This window comes from Pan paniscus, chromosome 11, assembly GCF_029289425.2.
Source record: "Pan paniscus chromosome 11, NHGRI_mPanPan1-v2.0_pri, whole genome shotgun sequence".
NCBI classification, from domain to species: Eukaryota; Metazoa; Chordata; class Mammalia; order Primates; family Hominidae; genus Pan; species Pan paniscus.
Window position 1 is genome coordinate 119,382,447 of NC_073260.2, and position 23,410 is coordinate 119,405,856.

At 38.0% G+C, this 23,410-nt stretch overlaps 1 protein-coding gene across 2 annotated transcripts in view; it reads left to right on the forward strand.

The window, feature by feature from the left end:
* INSL6 (insulin like 6) overlaps positions 1-23,410 on the forward strand; it is a 72,157-nt gene that overhangs the window by 19,699 nt on the left and 29,048 nt on the right. Inside the window, exon 2 of one of the 2 annotated variants that reach the window (XM_003823370.4) lies at positions 1,768-21,229. The exons of the other annotated variant lie outside the window; for it this stretch is intronic. Coding sequence (XP_003823418.3) covers positions 1,768-2,120 — 353 coding nt within the window. The 3' untranslated portion in view covers positions 2,121-21,229. Of the gene's footprint in view, positions 1-1,767; positions 21,230-23,410 lie in introns of those variants that run through there. 2 annotated transcript variants of the gene reach the window in all.

Sequence of the window (23,410 nt, forward strand, 5' to 3'; positions counted from 1 at the left end):
TTTTTCACATGATGTGGATTGCTAGCCATTGTGACAGATTGGTTTCTTTTGGGTCAGGTGCCAACTTCCAGTTTGTTCCACTGTGGCTAGAGGGTGGAGTCACATGGTTCAGAACATGGCCGCCTAAGAGCTGGCTCTACAGTAGAGACTATTGGCAAATATATCCTCCTAGAAGGTACTGTAGATGAGCAAGGGCCATAATGGAAGTACAATAAGTCTTCAAATAATTACCTTCTGGAGTTATTTTGGTTTCCAGTATCCAGTATTGCTAAGTGAATTAAGAGCAGCATAACAGTGACAATCAGTTCATTGTAGCTAGAGCATATTACCACTTCTCTTTTTCTTTATATTTTAATAAAGAACAAAATGGTTTCTACTGCTCAGTTGTAAGATGTGCATAAGAAGACAAATTATCAAATTTGAAAATGGGCAAAGGATTTGAAGAGACATTTCTTAAAAGAGGATATATAATAAGCATATGAAAAGATGCTTAACATCATTAGCCATGAGGTAAATGCGAATCAAAAATATAGTGAGCTACCACTGTGCATCCATGGTGATAATGATAATCAAAAAATGGAAAATGTCAAGTTTTGATGGGGATGTGGAAAAATTGGAACTCTACTGTACCGATGCTGGGATTGAAAAATTGTACAGCCACTGTGGAAAAGTTTGGCAGTTCCTCAAAACATCAAACAAATTTATATCATGCAGTGTTCCATCCCTAGGTTACACCCCAAAGAATTCAAAACATATGTTCACACAAAAACTTGTGTGTGAATGCTCATAGCAGCACTATTCTTTTTTTTTGTTTTTTGAGATGGAGTCTTGCTCTGTCACCTAGACCGGAGTGCAGTGGCACTATCTCGGCTCACTGCAACTTCTTCCTCCTGTGTTCAAGTGATTCTCATGCCTCCGCATCCCAAGTAGCTGGTATTACAGGCGTGCACCACCATGCCTGGCTAATTTTTTGTGTGTTTTTAGTATAGACAGGGTTTCGCCATGTTGGCGAAGCTGGTATTGAACTCCTGACCTCAAGTGATCCGCCCGCCTCGGCCTCCCAGAGTGCTGGGATTACAGGCATGAGCCACTATGCTGGGCCATCAGCACTATTCATAATGACCAAAAAGTGGAAACCACTCAAATGTCCATCAATTGATAAATGGATAAACAAAATGTGGAATATCCACGCATTGGAAAACTATTCAGCCGTAAAAAGATACATGCTACAATGTAGGTGAACCTTGAAAACATCATGCTAAGTGAAAGAAACCAGACACAAAAGGTCATGTATTGTACGCTTTCATTTATATGAAATATACGGAATAGGCAAATCCATAGAAACAGAAAGTAGATTGGTGATTGCTAGGGGATAGTGGGAGACGGAAATGGAAATGACTGCTAATGGGCATAGGTTTCTTTTTGGATACAGATGTTCTGGAGTTAGATTTATAGTTTCACAACCCTGCGAATATACTAAGACCCACTGAATTGTATTCTTTAAAATGACTAATTTTATAGCATGTGAATGGTATCTCAATTTAAATCGTTAATACAAAAATGTACAAAGGCGTACAGCCTTTTAATAGGAAAACACTACACCTACTTTAGTTAAATATTGCTTTTGAATAACCATACTTTCCATTCTTTATTTAAAATGTGATTACTTGTTTTTTAATAATTAGCTGATTTTACTGTTCCAATATTAAATTTTCATCTAAAGGAAGATTTTAATAAAGGAGCATTTATTTTCTTCTCTCTCAACAGTGTCTACTTCTTGGGAAGAAGCAGTAAACAGTTGGCAAATGCAGTCACTACCTGAGTATAAGGATAAAAAGGGATATTCACCCCTTGATAAGACAAGAGAATTTTCTTCATCACATAATATCAATGTATATATTCATGAGAATGCAAAATTTCAGAAGAAACGTAGAAACAAAATTAAAACCTTAAGCAATTTGTTTTGGGGCAATCATCCCCAAAGAAAACGCAGAGGATATTCAGAAAAGTGTTGTCTTACAGGATGTACAAAAGAAGAACTTAGCATTGCATGTCTTCCATATATTGATTTTAAAAGGCTAAAGGAAAAAAGATCATCACTTGTAACTAAGATATACTAACCATCTTAGAATTTTTTCTAACCTAATAAAAGCTTAATACATTTATTTAACTCTATTTTTATTTTTTTGTAATTGTGCATTTAAGTGATATGCTGTGAAAAATGTCTGAATGTACTTGCAAGCACTTGACCATACCTTATAGTGGTAATAGGTATCTTAGTATTTTCTTTGGTGACCCTGTTGTTTTCCTTAGTTTTCATATGCTTTTTGAAGATCTGGAGATGGTTTGATCCATGCAGACATCTAGGAGTTACCTGTTCACTTGTCATTATGGTTGAAACTCTCTTAAGCTGTGTTTTAAGAAGGATTATGGAACCTTCTGCTTTCCATCTGTATGACACACAGACTGATGCCCATGACTGTTAGGCTTATACTTACTCCAAGATGTCGACCCATCTGTCCCACCAACTTAAAAATAACGAATCAACTACCATTCCTGGCAGAAGCCCTTGTACTGTAATAGTAGTTACACTTCTAATTCCTTGAGTTTTATTATAGTAGTCAGTTTCTCTTCACAATTTCTACTGAGAACTTAAAAGAGAGTTTAGTGAATCTAAACTAAAATCTCTCCAAGATACCCTGTCTTTGCTTTGAAGGTACTGATATAATCTGAATCAACATAAATCTCAATGTTTGAGAAATCTGTAGAAAAGATTCTTAAAGCGTGGTGCCTTACCAAATCGGCAGCATCAGCATCACGTGGGAACTTGTTAGAAATGCAGTTCTAAAGTCTCACCTCAAACCTACTGAATCAGAAACTCTAGGTATGGGGGTCAGCAATCTGTGTTTAATAAGGCTTCTAGGCTATTCTGAAGTAGGTTAAAGATCAAGAACCACTAGTAATGGAGTTAATGTATGACTATTGTTGAAGTCCTACTATTGAAGTGCTTGCATATCTCAACTCAATATAGATGTTACAATACTAAATTTTTGGTGTTTTTTTTCCTGTCCACACATGACATAATTTTAGTACTACAAATTAGAGCAAAACAGAACCCAGTGAACCCAAAATGGAATTCCTACTTCGTACCCATTAATTAGTTGATAAGCAACATTTGAGATTGTTCTCTAGTTTCTTTCTGAAATGTGTACTATAATGTTCTTAAATGTTTTATTTCTATTTGGCTTTGTTAATTCTTAGAACAAAGGTTCTTTTCCACTTATATCTGTGTCATACATACTTTGCATTAATAAATATTTTTGAATGTTTTCAATCAGTTTCAGGGTACAGTCTGCATTCAGTTATCTGTAGATATAGGGAGCTACCCATGTAGATACAAAATGACAGATTATATTACGGTTCAGTGGTAGAGTCGGTCTGCTAAGCATTACATGAAAATGCTCCATGTTGTCTATGCTTTGGCTAAAATACAGCCATGTACACGATCCAGTTTGAAAGGGTATAGGTCTGTACTTGTAGTTGAAGAATAAAGTGCAGCTTGTTAGCTTACTTATATACACACAACAAAAGTCCCAATTAGAAAATTATGATATTAACCAAGTGTGTTGTTTGCATAGCTATATACTTCCCTACACATTTTTTAATAATTTGTATGTTAGATTGTATTTAATTTGCTTTTTGGTTTAATGTCAGCCTTTTAATATTTAAAATTGCACTAATGATGTGGTACATTTTGATAGAATAGTCACATTTATAGACTCCTTAGAGCAATCCCAAATTGAAAAAAAAATCTGAGATACCTTGATATTAAGCAACATATTGAGGCTCCATGTTAAGTTACTTGTTAGTGGTAGAACTGGATCAAGATTTTAATCCTAACATCTTGCTCAGTACTACTGATGTCAATAAAATCTTAAGTAGAAATTATCCTTTTTTTTTTTTTGAGGCAGGGTCTGTTGCCTAGGCTAGAATGCAGTAGTGTGATCACAGCTCACTACACCCCTCAACCTCCTGGGCTCAAGTGATCCTCCCACCTCAGCCTCCTGAGTAGCTAGGACTACAGGTTCATACCACCTGGCTAATTTTTTATATTTTTTTTGTAGAGACAGAGTCTTGCTGTGTTGCCCAGGCTGGTCTCCGGGCTCCTGGCCTCAAGTGATCCTCCCAACTTGGCCTCCCAAAGTGCTGGGTTTACCTTCATAATTTCTTTTTCAGATTGTTTGCTCTTGGCACATAGAAATGCTACTGAATTTTGTTTATTGATTTTGTATCCTGCAACTTTACCGAATTTGTTTATGAATTCTAATCGTTTTTTGGTGGAGTCCTTAAATTTTTCCAAATATAAGATCATAGCACCTGTAAATAAGGATGGTTTTACTCATTTCTTTCCAATTTGGATGTCCTTTGTTTCTTTCTCTTGTCTGATTGCTCTAGCTTGGACCTCCAGTACTATGTTGAATAACAGTAGTGAAAGTGGACAACCTTGTCAGGTTCCAGATATTAAAGGAAAGTTTTCCAGTTTTTCCCTATTTCCTATTCCATATTCCCTGTTCAGTATGATACTAGCTGTGGGTCTATCATATATGGCTTTCATTATGTTGAGGTATGTTCCTTCTATACTCAATTTTTTGAGGGGTTTTAGCATGAGAGGTTTTTATTTGTATCAAATGCTTTTTGAGCATCAGTTTAAATGGTCATATGGTTTTTGTCCTTCATTCTCTTGATAGATCACAATGATTGACTTGCAAATGTTGAACCGTTCTTGCATTCCTGGAATAAATACTCCTTGGTCACGATGAATGATTTTTTAATGTGTTGTTGCGTTTGGTTTACTAGTATTTTGTTGAGGATTTTTGCATCAGTGTTCATCAAAGATAATGGCCTGTAGTTTTCCTTTTTTGATGTGCCTTTGTTTAGTTTTGGTATCAGAGTAATATTGGTCTCATAGAATGAGTTTGGAAGTATTCCCTCCACGTCTACTTTTTGGATTAGTTTGAGTAGAGTTGGTATTAGTTTTTCTTTAAATGTTAAAATCAGCAGTGAAACTATCGGTCCTGAGCTTTTCTTTGCTTGGAGAGTTTTTATTATAGCTTCAATCTTATTACATGTTACTGGTCTATTCACAGGTTTTGGATTTCTTCATGTTTTAATCTTGGTAAGTTGTATGTGTATAGGAATTTATCCTTTTCTTGTAGGTCTTCCAGTTTTTTGGCATATAGTTGCTCATTGTAGCCTCTAATGATCCTTTTAATTTCTGCGTATCAGTTGTAATTTCTCCTTTTTTATATCTAATTTTATTTATTTGTGTCTTGTCACTTTTTATCTAAGTTAGTCTGGCTAACATTTTGTCAGTTTTGTTTGACTTCTAAAAACCAACTTTGTGTTTCGTTGATCTTTTGTATTCATTTCAATTCCATTTATTTATGCTATGATGTTTATTATTTATTTTCTTCTATTAACTTTGGGTTTGGCTTGCTCTTGCTTTTCTAGTTCTTTAAGGTGTATCATTAGGTTGTGTATTTAAAGTTTTGCCTTTTTGATGTAGGCACTTTACTTTTAGCTACATTCTTCTCTCTTAGTACTGCTTTCCCTATATCGCATAGGTTTTGGTATGTTGTGTTTCCGTTATTTTTGTTTCTGGAAATTTTAAAATTTTCTTCTTAATGTCTTTGTTGACCACTGGTCATTCAGGAGCATGTTGTTTAATTTCCATGTGTTTGTATAGTTTCCAAAATTCCTTTTGTTTTTGCTTTCTAGTTTTATTGTGGTCAGAAAAGATACATGATATTATTTCAATTTTTTGGAATCTTTTAAGATTTGTTTTGTGGCCTAACTTTTTTTTTTTTTTTTTGAGACTGAGTTTTACATTTGTTGCCCAGGCTGGAGTGCTATGGCGCTATCTCAGCTCACTGCAACCTCCACCCCCCGGGTTCAAGTGATTCTCCTGCCTCAGCCTCCTGAGTCGCTGGAATTACAGGCACCCACAACCACACCTGGCTAATTTTTGTATTTTTTTATAGAGATGGGGTTTCACCATGTTGGCCAGGTTGTTCTCAAACTCCTGACCTCAGGTGATTCACCCGTCCTGGCCTCCCAACGTGCTGGGATTACAGGCGGCGTGAGCCACCACACCTGGCCACATGTGATCTATTCTTGAGGATTAGCCGCATGCTGAGGAGAGAAATGTATTCTGTAGCTGTTGGATGAAGTGTTCTGTAAATACCTATTAGGTCTGTTTGTTCTATAGTGCAGATTAAGTCCAATGTTTCTTTGTTGATTTTCTGTCTGGATGATCTGTCCAGTGCTGAAAGCAGGGTGTTGAAGTCTTGAGGTTTTAATGTATTGGGGTCTCTCTCATTAGCTCCAACAATGTTTGCTTTATACGTCTGGGTGCTCCAGCGTTGAATGCATATATATTTACAATTGTTACATCTTTTTACTGAATTGACCCCTTTAATATTATATAATGATCTTCTCTCTTTTTATAGTTTTTGTCTTGAAACCTAATTTGTCTAATATAAGTAGAGTCACTCCTGCTTGTTTTTGGTTTCCATTGGCATGGAAAGTCTTTTTCTATCCCTTTATTTTGAGTCTATGTATGTCTGTATACATGAAGTGTGTTTCTTGTAGGCAAGAGGTTGTTAGATCCTTTTAAAAAAAAAAAAAATCCATTCTGACACTCTGTGTCTTTTAATTGGGGAGTTTAGTCCCCTCACATTCAATTTTGTTATTGACAAGTAAGGACTTATTCCTGCCATTTTGTTATATATTTTCTGGTTATTTTTTTCTTTCTTCCTGTCTTCCTTTTAGGGAAGGTGATTTTCTTGGTTGGTATATTTTTATTTCTTGCTTTTTGATTTTTTGTGTATCTGTTGTATGTTTTTAGATTTTAGGTTACCATGAGGCTTGCAAATAATATCTTATAATCCATTACTTTAAAGTAATGACAATGTAATACTGATGCATAAACAAACAAGCAAAAAGAAAACTAATAACAATTCTACACTTTAACTTTGTCTCCTCATTAACTTTTTGTTGTGTCTATTTATATCATTATACTGTCTGTCTTGAAAAGTTCTTGTAGTCATTATTTTGATGATTTTATCTTTCATCTTTCTACATATGAGTAGGTTGTACACCATAGTAACAGTTATAATATTTTATTTTTTTTCTGTGTACCTACTATTACCAGTTAGTGTTGTATGTTCAGATGATTTCTTCCTGGTCATTAACATCCTTTTCTTTTAGGTTGAAGAATTAACATTTTTTGTGGGACAGATCTGGTGTTGATGCACCTCTTCAGTATTTTTTCTTTTTTTCTTTCTTTCTTTTTTTTGGCTGGGAAAGTATTTCTCCTTCATGTTTCTAGAATATTTTTGCTGGATATACTCTTGTAGGGCAAAACATTTTTTTTCCTTTAACACTTTAAATATGTCATGCCACTCTCTCCTGGCCTGTAAGGTTTTCACTGAAAAGTCTGTTACCAGACATGTTGAAGTTCCATTATATTAATATCTTGTTTGTTTCTTTTCTCTTGCTGCTTTTAGGACCCTTTCTTTGTCCTTGACCTTTGGGAGTTTGATCATTAATTACCATGAGGCAGTCTTCTTTGGCTTAAATTCACTTGGGTGTTCTCTAACCTTCTTAAATTCACTTGGGTGTTCTCTAACCTTCTTGTACTTGAATACTGATACCTTTCTATAGGTTTGGGAAGTTCTCTGTTATTATCTCTTTGAAAAACCTTCTAGACCACTCCCCCCACCCTTTTAAGGCGAAGAACTTTTAGATTTGCCCTTTTTGGGCTATTTTCTAGAGGCTGTAGGCATGGTTTATTTTTTTAATTCATTTTTCTTTTGTCTTCTCTGACTCTGTATTTTCAAATAGCCTGTCTTCAGTCTCACTAATTGTTTCTTTTGCTCGATCAAGTCTGCTATTAAGAGACTGATGCAATCTTCAGTATGTCAACTGCATTTTTCTGCTCCAGAATTTCTGCTTTATTCTTTTTATTTCAATTTCTTTGTTAAATTTATCTGTTAGAATTCTGAATTTCTTTTCTGTTTTATTTTTAATTTATTTGGGTTTCCTTAAAACAGCTCTTTTGAATTCTCTTTCTGAAAGGTCACATAACTCTATCCCTGTGGGATTGGCCCCTGGTGCCTTATTTAGTTCCTTTGGTGAGCTCATGTGTTCCTGGGTAGTCTTGATGCTTGTGGATGTTCATTAGTATCTGAGCATTCAAGAGTGAGGTATTTATTGCAGTCTTCCCAGTCTGGGTTTATTTGTACCAGTCCGTCTTGGGAAGTCTTTCCAGTTACTTGAAGGAACTTGGGTGTTTCACTTAAATTTTAGCTTATTACAAATTTCTTAAGATTTTCTCCTACATTTTCTTCTGGAAGTTCTGTAATTTTAGCATTTATATTAGGTCTGTGATACATTTGAGTTCATTTTTCTGTGTGGTGAAAATGGAAGTCAGGGTCTTTTTTTTTCCTGCAAATTCCTAACCGGTAGTTCCAGCAAATTTATTGTAAAGGCTATGCCTTACAAAAATCAGTTGACTATATATATGAGTGGGTTTATTTCTGACAGTCTCTTTTTTTCCATTAATCTTTACATTAATCATTATGCCAATACCATACTTTCTTGATTACTATAGATGTATATTACATCTTTAAATTAAATAGTGTAAGTTCTCCAACCATTTTGTTCTTTTCCAAAGTTGTATTGGCTATTGTTGGGCCTTTATATTTTCATATAAATTTTAGAAACAGTTTACTATTTTTTACAACACTTTTTGGGGATTTTGATAAGGATGGCACTGAATCTACAAATCAATTTGAGGAGAATTGAGCCTTCAGATCCATGAACATGGTATTATATATTTTCCATTTCTGCAGGTCTTCTTTAATTTCAGCAATATTTTGTAGTTTTAATGTACAGTTATAATACATATGTTGTTAAATGTACCTCTAAGCATTTTATTATTTTATTTTATTTTTTGAAACAGTCTTGTTCTGTCACCCAGGCTGGAGTGCAGTGTCGCAATCTCAGCTCACTGCAACCTCTGCCTCTCAGGTTCAAGAAATTCTCCTGCCTTTAAGTATTTTATTTTTTTTAATGCTACTGTAAATGGTATTTTAAAAATTTAATGTTTTCATTGTTGCTAGTATGTGTTTGTATCCTGTAACATTGTAAATTCACTTATTCTTGTAACTTGTTAATTTTTCATTCTATTGCTTGGGATTTTCTTTATAAACAGTCCTGTTATTGTGGATAGAGACTTTTATTTTTTCTTTTCCAATATAATGTCTTTAATTTCTTTTTATTGACTCATTGCATTGCCTAGGACTTCCAGTGCAACATTAACTAAAGAATGCAGTATTGACTAGGGAAAGTTTTAGGATTTTTGTAGATACATTTTATCTAGCTGAAAAAGTTTCCTTTTATATTCTGTTTCTGAGAATTTTTTTTTAATCATGAGTAGGTGTTGAATGTTGTCCAATGCTTTTTCTGCATATATGGAAATCCCTATAGGGGGCTTTCTTCTTTATTCTGATCATTTGAGGAATCCAGATATGTTTGCTAATAGGAATGGGGTTTTGCATCAATAGCCATAGAGATATTCATTTACAGTTTTATGTCTTTATCTGGTTCTGATATCAGAGTAATGGGGGCCTGCTAAAGTGAGCTGTGAAGTGTTGCCTCCTTTATTTTCATAAAGAATCTGTTTAGGATTATATGATTTATTTCTTGCTTGCTGAAATTCACCAATAAAGTTATTTTGGCTTGCAGGTTTTAATTATAAATTCAATTTTTGAAAAGTTATAGATCTACTTAGATTTTCTGTATCTTAAGTTCATTTGGCCTTTTTTTCCTTTTAAGAAATTTGTCAATTGCATGAAAGTTCTTAGTCATATTTATTGGCATAAAGTTTTTCATCATATTCCCTGACCATCCTTTAAATGTCTATAGGATCTGTATAAATGCTAATCCTTTTTTTATTACTGATTTTGATAATGTGTGGTTTTTCTTTTTTACTCTTGATTATTCTAGCTGAGGTTTACAAATGTATTGGTCTTTTTTCTTCTTTTTTTAAATTATACTTTAAGTTCTAGGGTACATGTGCAGAACATGCAGGTTTGTTACATTGGTATACACGTGCCATGGTGGTTTGCTGCACCCATAAACCCATCATCTATATTAGGTATTTCTCCTAATGCAATCCCTCCCCTATCCCCCCACCCCCAAACAGGCCCCGGTGTGTGATGTTCCCCTCCCTGTGTCCATGTGTTCTCATTGTTCAACTCCCACTTATGAGTGAGAACATGTGGTGTTTGGTTTTCTGTTCTTGTGTTAGTTTGCTGAGAATGATGGTTTCCAGTGTCATTCATGTCCCTGCAAAGGACATGAACTCACCCATTTTTATGGCTGCATAGTATTCCATGGTGTATATCTGCCACATTTTCTTTCTTTTTTTTTTTTTTTATTTAGTAGTTCTATGTATTTATTCTGCTAGGTACCTCCATGTTTTTTTTTTAATTATACTTTTAGTTTTAGGGTACATGTGCATAACGTGCAGGTTTGTTACATATGTATACATGTGCCATGTTGGTGTGCTGCACCCATTAACTCATCATTTAACATTAGGTATATCTCCTAATGCTATCCCTCCCCCCTCCCCCAACCCTGCAACAGGCCCCAGTGTGTGATGTTCCCCTTCCAATGTCCATGTGTTCTCATTGTTCAATTCCCACCTATGAGTGAGAACATGCAGTGTTTGGTTTTTTGTCCTTGGGATACTTTGCTGAGAATGATGGTTTCCAGCTTCATCCATGTCCCTACAAAGGACATGAACTCATCATTTTTTATGGCTGCATAGTATTCCATGGTGTATATGTGCCACATTTTCTTAATCCAGTCTATCATTGTTGGACATTTGGCTTGGTTCCAAGTCTTTGCTATTGTGAATAGTGCCGCAATAAACATACGTGCGCATGTGTCTTTATAGCAGCATGATTTATAGTCCTTTGGGTATATACCCAGTAATGGGATGGCTGGGTCAAATGGTATTTCTAGTTCTGGATCCCTGAGGAATCGCCACACTGACTTCCACAATGGTTGAACTAGTTTACAGTCCCACCAACAGTGTAAAAGTGTTCCTGTTTCTCCACATCCTCTCCAGCACCTGTTGTTTCCTGACTTTTTAATGATCGCCATTCTAACTGGTGTGAGATGGTATCTCATTGTGGTTTTGATTTGCATTTCTCTGATGGCCAGTGATGATGAGCATTTTTTCATGTGTCTTTTGGCTGCATAAATGTCTTCTTTTGAGAAGTGTCTGTTCATATCCTTCGTCCAGTTGTTGACGGGGTTCTTTGCTTTTTTGCTTGTAAATTTGTTTGAGTTCATCGTAGATTCTGGATATTAGCCCTTTGTCAGATGAGTAGATTGCAAAAATTTTCTCCCATTCTATAGGTTGCCTGTTCATTCTGATGGTAGTTTCTTTTGCTGTGCAGAAGCTCTTTAGTTTAATGAGATCCCATTTGTCAATTTTGGCTTTTGTTGCCATTGCGTTTGGTGTTTTAGACATGAAGTCCTTGCCCATGACTATGTCCTGAATGGTATTGCCTAGGTTTTCTTCTAGGGTTTTTATGGTTTTAGGTCTAACATTTAAGTCTTTCATCCATCTTGAATTAATTTTTGTATAAGGTGTAAGGAAGGGATACAGCTTCAGCTTTCTGCAAATGACTAGCCAGTTTTCCCAACACCATTTATTAAATAAGGAATCCTTTCCCCATTTCTTGTTTTTGTCAGGTTTGTCAAAGATCAGATGGTTGTAGATGTGTGGTGTTATTTCTGAGGCTTCCGTTCTGTTCCATTGGTCTGTATCTCTGTTTTGGTACCACTACCATGCTGTTTCTGTTACTGTAGCCATATAGTATAGTTTGAAGTTAGGTAGTGTGATGCCTCCAGCTTTGTTCTTTGTGCATAGGATTGTCTTGGCTATGCAGGCTCTTTTTTGGTTCCACATGAGATTTAAAGTAGTTTTTTTCCAATTCTCTGAAGAAAGTCAAAGGTAGCTTGATGGTGATAGCATTGAATCTATAAATTACTTTGGGCAGTATGGCCATTTTGACGATATTGATTCTTTCTATCCATGAGCATGGAATGTTTTTCCATTTGTTTGTGTCCTCTCTTATTTCCTTGAGCAGTGGTTTGTAGTTCTCCTTGAAGAGGTCCTCCACATCCCTCGTAAGTTGTATTCCTAGGTATTACATTCTCTTAGTAGCAGTTGTGAATGAGAGTTCACTCATGATTTGGCTCTCTGTCTGTTATTGGTGTATAAGAATGCTTGTGACTTTTGCACATTGATTTTGTATCCTGAGACTTTGCTGAAGTTGCTTACAGCTTAAGGAGATTTTGGGCTGAGACGATGGGGTTTTCTAAATATACAATCATGTCATCTGCAAACAGAGACAATTTGACTTCCTCTTTTCCTAATTGAATACCTTTTATTTCTTTCTCTTGCCTGAGGCAGTCTGGCCACAGTGGCCTTGCTGAGCTGGCGTGGGCTCCACCCTGTTCAAACTTCCCAGTGGCTTTGTTTACACCGTGAGGGTGAAACCACCTACTCAAGCCTCAGCAATGGCGGATGCTCCTCCCTGCACCAAGTTCAAGTGTCCCAAGTGGGGCTTAGACTGCTGTGCTGGCACGAGAATTTCAAGCCAGTGGATCTTAGCTTGTTGGGCTCCTTGGGGTGGGACCCACAGAGCCAGACTACTTGGCTCCCTGGCTTCAGCCCCCTTTTCAGGGGAGTGAACGGTTCTGTCTCGCTGACATTCCAGGCGCCACTGGGGTATGAAAAAAAAAAAAAAAACTGCAGTTAGCTCAGTGTCTGCCCAAACAGCTGCCCAATTTTGTGCTGGAAACCCTGGGCCCTGGTGGTGTTGGCCCTGGAAGGAATCTCCTGGTCTGCGGATTGCGAGGACCATGGGAAAAGTGCAGTATCTGGGCTGGAGTGCACGGTACAGTCCCTAATGGCTTCGCTTGACTTGGAGAGGGAGTTCCCTGACCCCTTGTGCTTCCCGGGTGAGGCGACGCTCCACTCTGCTTCAGCTTGCCCTCCTTGGGCTGCACCCACTGTCCAACCAGTCCCAATGAGGTGAATGTGGTACCTTAGTTGGAAATGCAGAAATCACCCGCCTTCTGCGTCGATCTTGCTGGTAGCTGCCGACCAGAGCTGTTCCTGTTTGGCCATCTCACCAGCAACTCTTGGTCTTTTCAGATCATCACCGTTTGCCTTTACTGATATTCTCCATTTCCTTTTTCTCGTTTGTTGTTTTATGCTTCTAGCTTTATCATTTCCTCCTGATTATCAAGTTAATAGTCTTATTAAGGCTGTTTTCTAGTTTCTTAAGTTACTGGTTTTAGATGCTTCTTTTTAAATAGAAGCATCTAAAGCTATAAATTTCACTGTACTCACAGCTTTAAGTTTACATGTCATTTTCATTTTCATTCATTAGAGAATATTTTCCATTTTTTCTTGTGATTTTTCTTGACCCATGGGTTATATAGGTTTGTTTTAAAATTGCTAATGTTTCAGTATTTACTAGATATCTTTCTTATATTAATTTCTAATTTAATATGTTGTTGACAGAGAATATTTTAAAATTTCTTGAGAATTGTTTTATGTTCCATAAATAATAATTTGTGGTAATTATTCCATGTGTACATGAAACAAATGTGTATTCTGCTATTTTTTGATGGAATATTCTGTAGATGTTAGGTAAAGTTAGTTGACAGTGTTATTCATTGTTCTATGTCTTTACTGATCTTGCTTTCTTGTTCTCTCAGTTAGTGAGATAAAAGTGTTGAAATCTCTGTAATAATGGATTTGCCTATTTGCCTTCTCAGGTCATTTATATTTTTTTCATGCATTCATTCTTAATGTATTTCAAAATTATTTTGCTAGCTGCATATCATTTTTTTGGTAAATTGATTCTTGTGTCATTATATTTCCTTTTATCACTGCTAATATTCCAGCTTTCTTATAATTAGTGTTTCCATCATATATCATTTTCCCACTCTTTTATTTTTAACCTATCTGTATCTTCGTGTTTAAAATTAGTTTCTTGTAAACAACGTGTCATTGGTTCTTGCTTTTTCATCAAGTTCACAGTGTATGCTTTTCATTTGGAGTGTTTAATATTTTATTGATGTAATTATCAATATGATTTGTGTTTAAATGTACAATCTTGCTTTTTTATGTGTTCCATCTGATCTGTTGCATTTTGTCCTTTTTTGCATTCTGTTGGGTTGAATTTTTTTTATAATTACATTTTGTTTCTCCTATTGGTTATTTATTTATCTTTAAACTTTCGTTTTTAGTGATTGCTTCAGCGTTTACAATATACATCTTTATATCACGGACTACCTTCAAATAATGAGATATCACTTCACAGGCAGTTTAAGACCTTTACAATAGTATACTTCAATTTTCTTTCCATCCCCACCCCCTGTCCATTTTTTTCTGGTGTTTGTGCCATACATTTTACTGCTGCATGCATTATAAACCACACAAACATTTTTATTACTTTGTTTTAATCAATTGTCTTTTTATTTATATACTTTTAATGAGATTATTGCCATTACACGCATTATTTTCTTATTTTTCATTCTTCCAAAGGAAAATATTTATTCTAATATCAGATTTTTCCTGCAGTGTCTTTTTCATGCTTTTCTACTTATACAATCATTTTTGCTTTGAATGTTAAATCTATGTAATTGTTAATATTGATTTAGGGGGTACAAGTGCAGATTTGTTACATGGATATATTGCATAATGGTGAAGTCTGGGCCTTTGGTATCACCATCACATGAATAGCGTACACTGTACCCATTAGTTAATTTCTCATCATCCACCTCCACCCCCTACTCTTTCACAGTTCTGCATTTCCATTGTCTGTCATTCCACAACCATGTGTGTACATTATTTAGGTCCCACTTTTAGGTGAGAACAGGCAGCATCTAACTTTCTGTTTCTTAGTCATTTTATGTAAGATAATAGCCTCCAGTTCCACCCCTGTTGCTGCAAAATACATTTTATTCTTTTTATGGCAGGGTAGTATTCCATGATGTGTGTGTGTGTGTGTGTATGTGTGTGTCTCCTTTATCCAGTCATCTGTTGATGGATACTTAGGTTGTTTTCCTATCTTTGCCTTTGTGAAGAGTGGTCCTTTAAACATGCAAATACAGGTATCTTTTTGCTATAATGATTTCCTTTAGGTAGACATGCAGTAGTGAGTTTGCTGGATTAAATAGTAGTTGTATTTTTAGTTTTCTGGGAAGTCTTCATACTATTTTACATAGAGGTTGTACTAACTTACATTCCAAAATAATAAGTGTTCTCTTTTCTCCACATCCTCGTCAATATCTGTTATTCGTTGACGATTTAATAATGGCCATTCTGACTAGTGTAAGATGTCATCTTATTGTAGTTTCAACTTGTTTTTTTCTGAACATCAGTGATGTTGAGCATTTTTTCATATGCTTATTGACCATTAAAAATGTTCATGTCCTTTGCGCACTTTTTAATGGGATTGTTTGTTTTATCCTTGTTGAATTGTTTGAGTTCCTTGTAGATTCTGGATATTAGTCTTTTATCAGATTCATAGCTTGCAAATATTTTTCCCATTCTGTAGGTTGTATGTTTGTTGATTATTTCTTTTGCTGTGCAGAGGCTTTCTAGTTTAACTATGTCTTATTTGTATTTTGTTGTTTCTGCTGCATTTGCTTTCAAGGACTTAGTCATGAATTCTTTGATTAAACCTATGTCCAGAAAAGTTTTTCTGAGATTTTCTTCTAGAATGTTTATAGTTTCAGTTCTGACATTTAAATTTTTAATCTATCTTGAGTTAATTTTTGTATTTGGTGAGAGAGATGAGTCCAGATTGATTCTTCTGCACAGGGCTATCCAATTTTCCTTGCACCATTTTTAAACTAGACTGATCTTTCCCCATTGTATGCTTTTGTCAACCTTGTTAGAGATCAGTTGGCCGTAGGTATGTGGCTTTATTTCAGGGTTCTCTATTATGTTCTACTGATCTATGTGTCTGTTTTTATATGAGTAGCCTGTTGCTTTGGTTATTATAGCCTTGTAATATAATTTGAAGTCACATAATGTGATACCTCCAGCTTTTAAATTTTTATTTTATTGTTTGCTTAAGATTGCTTTGGCCACATGGGCTCTTTTTGGTTCCTTGTGAATTTTAGGATTTTTTTTTTCTAATTCTGTGAAAAATGACATTGCTATTTTGATACGAATTGTATTTAATCTGTATATTGCTTTGGGCAATATCGTCATTTTAAAGATATTTCAGTCCATGAGCATTGGCCGTTTTTCCATTTGTTTGTGTCATCTATAATTTCTTTCATCACTGCATTGTAGATTTCCTTATAGAGATCTTTCATATCCTTAGTTAACTGTATTTGTAGGTATTTTTCTTTGTAGCTATTGCAAATAGGATTGCCTTCTTGATTTGGTTTTCAGCTTGATCATTACTGGTGTATAGAAATGCTGCTGAGATCATGGTGGGTAGGAAGGTAAGCAAAATGGCTGAGTAGATGCAGCTGTGAAAAGTCATTTACACAGAGACTACACCAACAAAATTTGAACAGATCTTCAGAAAGAAAACACTGAAGGTGAATAGAAAAAAGATACAGTTGCTGAGGCTGAAAAGGGAGGGAGCTGGGAATCCCGTTTGGGGTGCCTAAATGCTATGGCTGGTTCCTGGCCCCAAAAGGCACTCTCGCCATGTACCTCTAGGATCTTAGCTGCTACAGGGGACCCCACACTCCCACAGATGTGTGAGGTGGCAGGGGGATCTCCCCAGAGATTAGACGGAGATGGAGTTAAAGCAAGCTCAGAGCTAGGGACCTTTGACTTTGGGGCAGCTCTGGCAGAGACTGGCCATAAGTGCCTACTCCTCAAGGCTGCCTGTCTCCCTCTGAGAGACTCTGGCCCCAGCTAACTGCTGGGGAGAGAACAGGGCCTGCAGCATGTCTGTTTTGCAGGCCAGCTTGCCCACCAGCACCTCCCAGGGTCCCTGCCAGGCTGCCCTGTAGGAGTATGTAGTGTAATCAGTGAAGCCTCTGATGCACAGCCTGGTGCCTTGCTCTACCTGAGTACATTCTGACAGCCTGGGAAACCTTTGGATCTCCCACCACACCAGGAACCCAACCCCAAATGTCTGGAAAAGGGAGCCACGAGCAGGTCCTGGTGCCCCAGGGCTGCAGTCTGCAGCTCAGGAGTGCCAAGCCAGGAACTGCTGGACACTTGAATTGGGAAGGAGCCCACACTCTCAGGAAACAGATGAGTTGCACAGGCTTGCAGGCTGGTATGGTGCCTAGGTGTACCTCCTTCCACAGGGCTGGTCCTATAAGGGTATGGCCTATTTCCTTAACTGGCCTCTCCCCAAGGGAGCCCTGTGGCCCCGAAAGACCTAATAATATTGACAGCAAAATTGTGAGCACAGTGCCAGTGATCAGAGATGGCTCCCCCAAAGTCCATGAGCCGACCGGGTGAGGGGGGTCACCTCTCTCTCCCTCACATGGCAGAATACAGCTGCAAAAGCCAGGAACTTGGTGACTTAAGAACCTACTGCTCTCAAGCACCATCTGCTGGATCACAGCCGAAACTATAACACCAAAAATCATTAATTCTCCTCTCTACATAACCATGTGCAAAAATTCAACAAAGACCCTGTACTGACCCTTAGTCCTGTGAAAACTTCCGGAAATGAAGTCAGTGGACTGTACTCAGTTTATACCACAATTGAAGGAATACCAGCTCTCCCAGATGAGAAAGAATCAGCATAAAAACTCTGACAATTAAAAAAGAGTATCCCCTTAACCTCCAAAGGAGCCTGTTAGCTCACTAGCAGTGAGTTCTTAACCAGTCTGAATTGTCTGAAATGGCAGATATGGAATTCAGAATCTGGATGGCAAGGAAGCTCATCAAGATTGAGAAAATTGAAAATCCAAGGAAGCCAAGCCATCCAGTAAAACAGTTTAAGAGCTGAAAGGCAAAACACCCATTTTAAGAACGACTCAAACTGAACTTATTGAGGAGAAAAGTTCACTACAGGAATTTCATAATACAATCAGAAGTATTAATGGAAGAACACACCAACGTGAGGAAAGAATCTCAGAGCTCAGAGACTGGTTTTTCAGATCAACGCAGTCAAAAATAAAGTATTAAAAATGAACAAAACATCCAAGAAATATGGGATTATGTAAAGAAACTAAATTTACAACTCATCAGCATTCCTGAGAGAGAAAGAGAGAATAAGAAACTTGGAAAATATATTTGAAGATAGTCTATTCAAATTTCCCCAGTCTCATTAGAGAGATTGACATATAAATCCAAGAAATACAGAGAACTCCAGCAAGAAACCCCATTCCGAAATCTCCTCACCAGGCAGTCTTCCAGGCCTGGGCCTCTAGCTACTCCCTGCCAGAGCTATCAAGCCAGTAGCAACTTGGCAACTCCCTGGACAGAGCCTCCAGGGGCAACTGAAAGTTCTCTGCCATTGCCTCTGCAGCAGAACCTTCCTTGCTACCCTTGGAATAACAAAGGAGCAAAAACCCTAAGCACCTTATCCACACCTCCAGCAAGCTGCAGTAGACCCAAGGAGAGGACTCCAGACTGTCTCCTGTGGGCCCCACATATCCCCCACTGCTTGTCATCAAACAGGGAACCCCTGGTTTAGTTCCACAGCACAGACCCTCCATCCTGGGCTGATTGCACTGAGAAATTGTTGACCCACATCACTCTGGGGTAGAGCCCCCAGGAGACAAGCAGAGTGGTAGAGCAGCAACTAACTGATGTGCTGCAGGAGCATCTGTAGCAGAATGTGGCCAGAGATGACCACCCCTCTAGGCTTGGCTTGCTCCCATAAGAGACTTTAGTTCTAGGGAAACTGTTGGACCTGGTCTCTGAAGGGTAATCTTGCACATCAGATAGGGCTGGTCCTACCTGAACGCTCCTTGCTGTTGGCCTTTCCTGGGGCCCCATCCTGGTCATGCCTGCTAACAGGGAAGTCTCAGGTGCCCTGAGGCCCACACCATAGCTTTTGCACCAGTGGACCATGCCTGACTGGTGGAAAGCTCCAATGAGGCAGCCCCTATGGCTGTGTACCAGCCCACACATTTCATCCCCATACTGAAGCTTCCCCCAAACCCACACAACTGCCTACATTGCTTTGCTGGCACATGTCTGCATAGGCAGGTTTTGCTTTACTTGCCCCACCAGCACACAGGAGTACAGTATTCCTCTCAACCCCTGTTGACTGCCATTGCAGATGGAGCCTTGGTGGGCACAGAGTCAGCAAGCCTCACCCCCACCAGTGCTCCACCCTTGTGTTAATGCTGCACAGAGAACAGGGTATCCTCCCACACCCTGAGTGATCACTCCTGCTTATGGGGCACAGAGAAGGCACCCACACCTGTGCTATCCAGCACCCCACCCCAAACCAACACTACTTCTAGTGCAGCAGTGCACACAGTCTCCAGGAGGGGCCCCCTGCTCCTCACCAATGCCTTGCTCCCACTGCTGTGGTGAATGCCTGCAGGGAGGCAGGCACCCCTGAATCCACTAGCACTCTGATGCAGCTGCCACACCTTGGTCTACCCAGCACAGTAGACTCCGAACATTGAGGAGCCAGAGAACAATGTTGGGGCCCAATTCAAGTCCCTCAGACTTAGAGCACACAGTCCAGGATTTGGGAGCTGAATACTGGCCCCCTAAAATCTTCCAGAAACAAGGCCAGTTGGCTGAATTCACTTTATACCACAATCAAACACTCAAGGTCATCAAAAAGGATAAAAGAAAAAAAAACCCAAAGGTTAATAACCTCAAAGATTGAAAGCAGATAAGCCCACAAAGATGAGAAAGAATCAGCACAAGAATGCTGAACACTCAAAAAGCCAGAGTACCTTCTTTCCTCCAAATGACCACATCACTTCTCCAGCAAGAGTTAAGGACTTCATTGAGGCTGAGATGGCTGAAATGACAGAAGTAGAATTCAGAATATAGATAGGAATGAAGTTCACTGAGCCACAGGAGTACGTTGTAACCCAATGCAAGGAAGCTAAAAATCATAATAAAAAGAGCTGAAAGACAAAATAGCCAGTCTAGAAAAGAATGTAACCGGCCTGATAGAGCTGAAAACTACACTACAATAATTTCATAATGCAATCCCAAGTATTAATAGACCAAACAGAGGAAAGAACCTCAGAGCCTGAAGACTGCCTTTCTTAAATAAGGCAGGTAGACAAGAATAGAGAAAAAAGAGTGAAAAGGAATAAACAAACCTTCCAAGAAATATGGGATTGTGTAAAGAGACCCAGCCTGCAACTGATTGGTATATCTGAAAGAGCTGGGAAGAGTGGAACCAACTTGGAAAACATATTTCAGGATATCATCCATGAGAACTTTCCCAACCTAGCAAGACAGGCAAACGTTCAAATTCAGGAAATGCAGACAACCCCAGTAAGATACTCCACAAGAAGATCAACCCCAAGATGCTTAATCATCAGAATCTCCAAGGTCAAAATGAAGGAAAAATGTTAAAGGCAGCTAGAGAGAAAGGCCAGGTCACCTATAAAGGGAAGTCTGTCTTACTATCAGTGGACCTCTCAGTGGAAACCCTCCAAGCCAGAAGAGATAGGGGGTCAATATTAAACATTCTTAAGAAATTCCAACCCAGAATTTCATATCTGGCCAAGCTAAGCTTCATAAGTGAACGAGAAATAAGACCCTTTTCAGACAAGTAAATGCTGAGGGAATTTGTTACCACTAGACCTTCCTTACAAAAGCTCTTGAAGGAGGGACTAAATATGGAAAGGAAAGACCAGTACCAACCACTGCAAAAACACATTGAAGTATACAGACCAGTAATACTATTAAGCAATCACATAAACAAGTCTGCAAAATAACCAGCCAGCATTATAATGACAGGATCAAATCCACACACAACAATACTAACTTTAAATATAAATGGGCTAAATGCCCCCAAAGACACAGAGTGGCAAGCTGGATAAAGAACCAAGACCCATTGGTATGCTGTCTTCAAGAGACCCATCTCACATGCAAAGACACAAATAGGCTGAAAATAAAGGTATGGAGAAAAATCTACCAAGGAAATGGAAAACAAAAATTAGTGGTTGCAATCTTAGTTACTGACAAAACAGACTTTAAACCAACAAAGATTTAAAAAGACGGGTATTACATAATGGTAAAGGGTTCAATTGAACAAGAAAATGGAACTATCCTAAATATGTTTGCACCCAACACAGGAACACCCTCATAAAGCAAATTCTTGGAGACTTTCAAAGAGACTTAGACCCCCACACAATAATAGGAGACTTTAACACCCCACTGACGATATTAGATCATCAAGACAGAAAATTAACAAAGATATACAGGACCTGAACTCAGCACTGGATCAAATGGATCCTGATAGATACCCCGAAACAACAGAATATACATTCATCTCATCACCACTTGGCATACTCTAAAAGCAATTATGTAATCAGAAGTAAAACACTCTTGAGCAAATACAAAAGAACTGAAATCATACAAATGGTCTCTCGGACCACAGTGCCATAAAATTCGAAATCACTACTAAGAAATTCACTCAAAGCCATACAATTACATGGAAATTGAATAACCTGCTCCTGAATGACTTTTGGGTAAATAATGAAATGAAGGAGAAATCAAGACATTCTTTGCAACTAATGAGAAGAAAGATACAACATATCAGAATCTCTGGGACACAGCTAAGGCAGTATTAAAAGGGAAGTTTGTAGCACTAAATGCCCACATCAAAAAGTTAGAAAGATCTCAAGTTAACAACCTAACATCACAACTAAAATAACTGGAGAACCAAGAGCAAACAAATTCCAAAGCTAGCAGAAGACAAGAAATAACCAAAATCAGAGCTAAACTGAAGGAGATACAGACAGGAAAAATGATTCAAAAGATCAATCAATTGGCCAGTGCAGTGGCTTACGCCTGTAATCCCAGCACTTTGGGAGGCTGAGGTGGGTGTATTACCTGAGGTCAGGAGTTCGAGACCCACATGGCCAACATGGTGAAACCCTGTCTCTACTAAAAATACAAAAATTAGCAGGGTGTGGGGGCGGGTGCCTGTAATCCCAGCTACTAGGAAGGCTGAGGCAGGAGAATCGCTTGAACCCAGCAGGTGGAGGTTGTAGTGAGCTGAGATCATGCCACTGCACTCCAGCCTGGGCAACAGAGTGAGACTCCATCTGAAAAAAAAAAAAAAAAAAAAAGATTAACAAATCCAGGATCCAGGAGCTGTTTATTTGAAAAAACTAATAAAATAGATAGACCAGTAGCTAGACTAAAAAAGAAGCAAAGAGAGAAAATTCAAATATGCACTATCAGAAATGACAAGGGGGTTATTACCACTGACCCCACAGAAATACAGACAACCATCAGATAATATTATGAACACCTCTATGGAAATCAACTGGAAAACATAGAAGAAATGGATACATTCCTGGATACATACCCCCTCCCTAGACTGAACAAGGAAGAAATTGAATCCTTGAATAGACCACTAACAAGCTCTGAAGTTGAAGCATTAAGAGCCTGCAACCAAAAAAGGCCCAGGACCAGACGGATTCACAGCTGAATTATACGAGATGTATAAAGAAGAGCTGGTACCATTTCTACTGAAACTATTAAAAAAAAATTCAGGAGAAGGAACTCCTCTGTAACTCATTCTATGAGGTCAGCATCATCCTGATACCAAAACCTGGCAGAAATACAAAAAAAGAAAACAAGCCTATATCCTTGATGAACATCAGTACAAAAATCCTCAAAATACTGGCAAATGGAATCCAGCAGCACATCAAAAAGCTAATCAATCACAATCGAGTAGGCTTTATCCCTGGGATGAAAGGTTGGTTCAAGCGTATCAACAAATGTGATTGACCACATAAACAGAGCTAAAGATAAAAACCACATGATGATCTCAATAGATGCAGAAAAGGCTTTCAAGAAAATTTAACATCCATTCATGTTAAACTGTCAATGAACTAGGTATTGAAAGGAATATACCTCAAAATAACAAGAGCTGTATATGACAAGCCCACAGCCAATATCATACTGAATGGGTAAAAGTTTGAAGCATTCTCCTTGAAAACTGGCACAAAACAAGGATGCCCTCTCTCCCCACTCCTATTCAACATAGTACTGGAAGTTCTGGCCAGGGTGATCAGGCGAGAAAAAGAAAGAGTATTCACATAGGAAGAGAGGAAGTCAGATTATCTTTGTTTGTAGATGACACGATCCTATATCTAG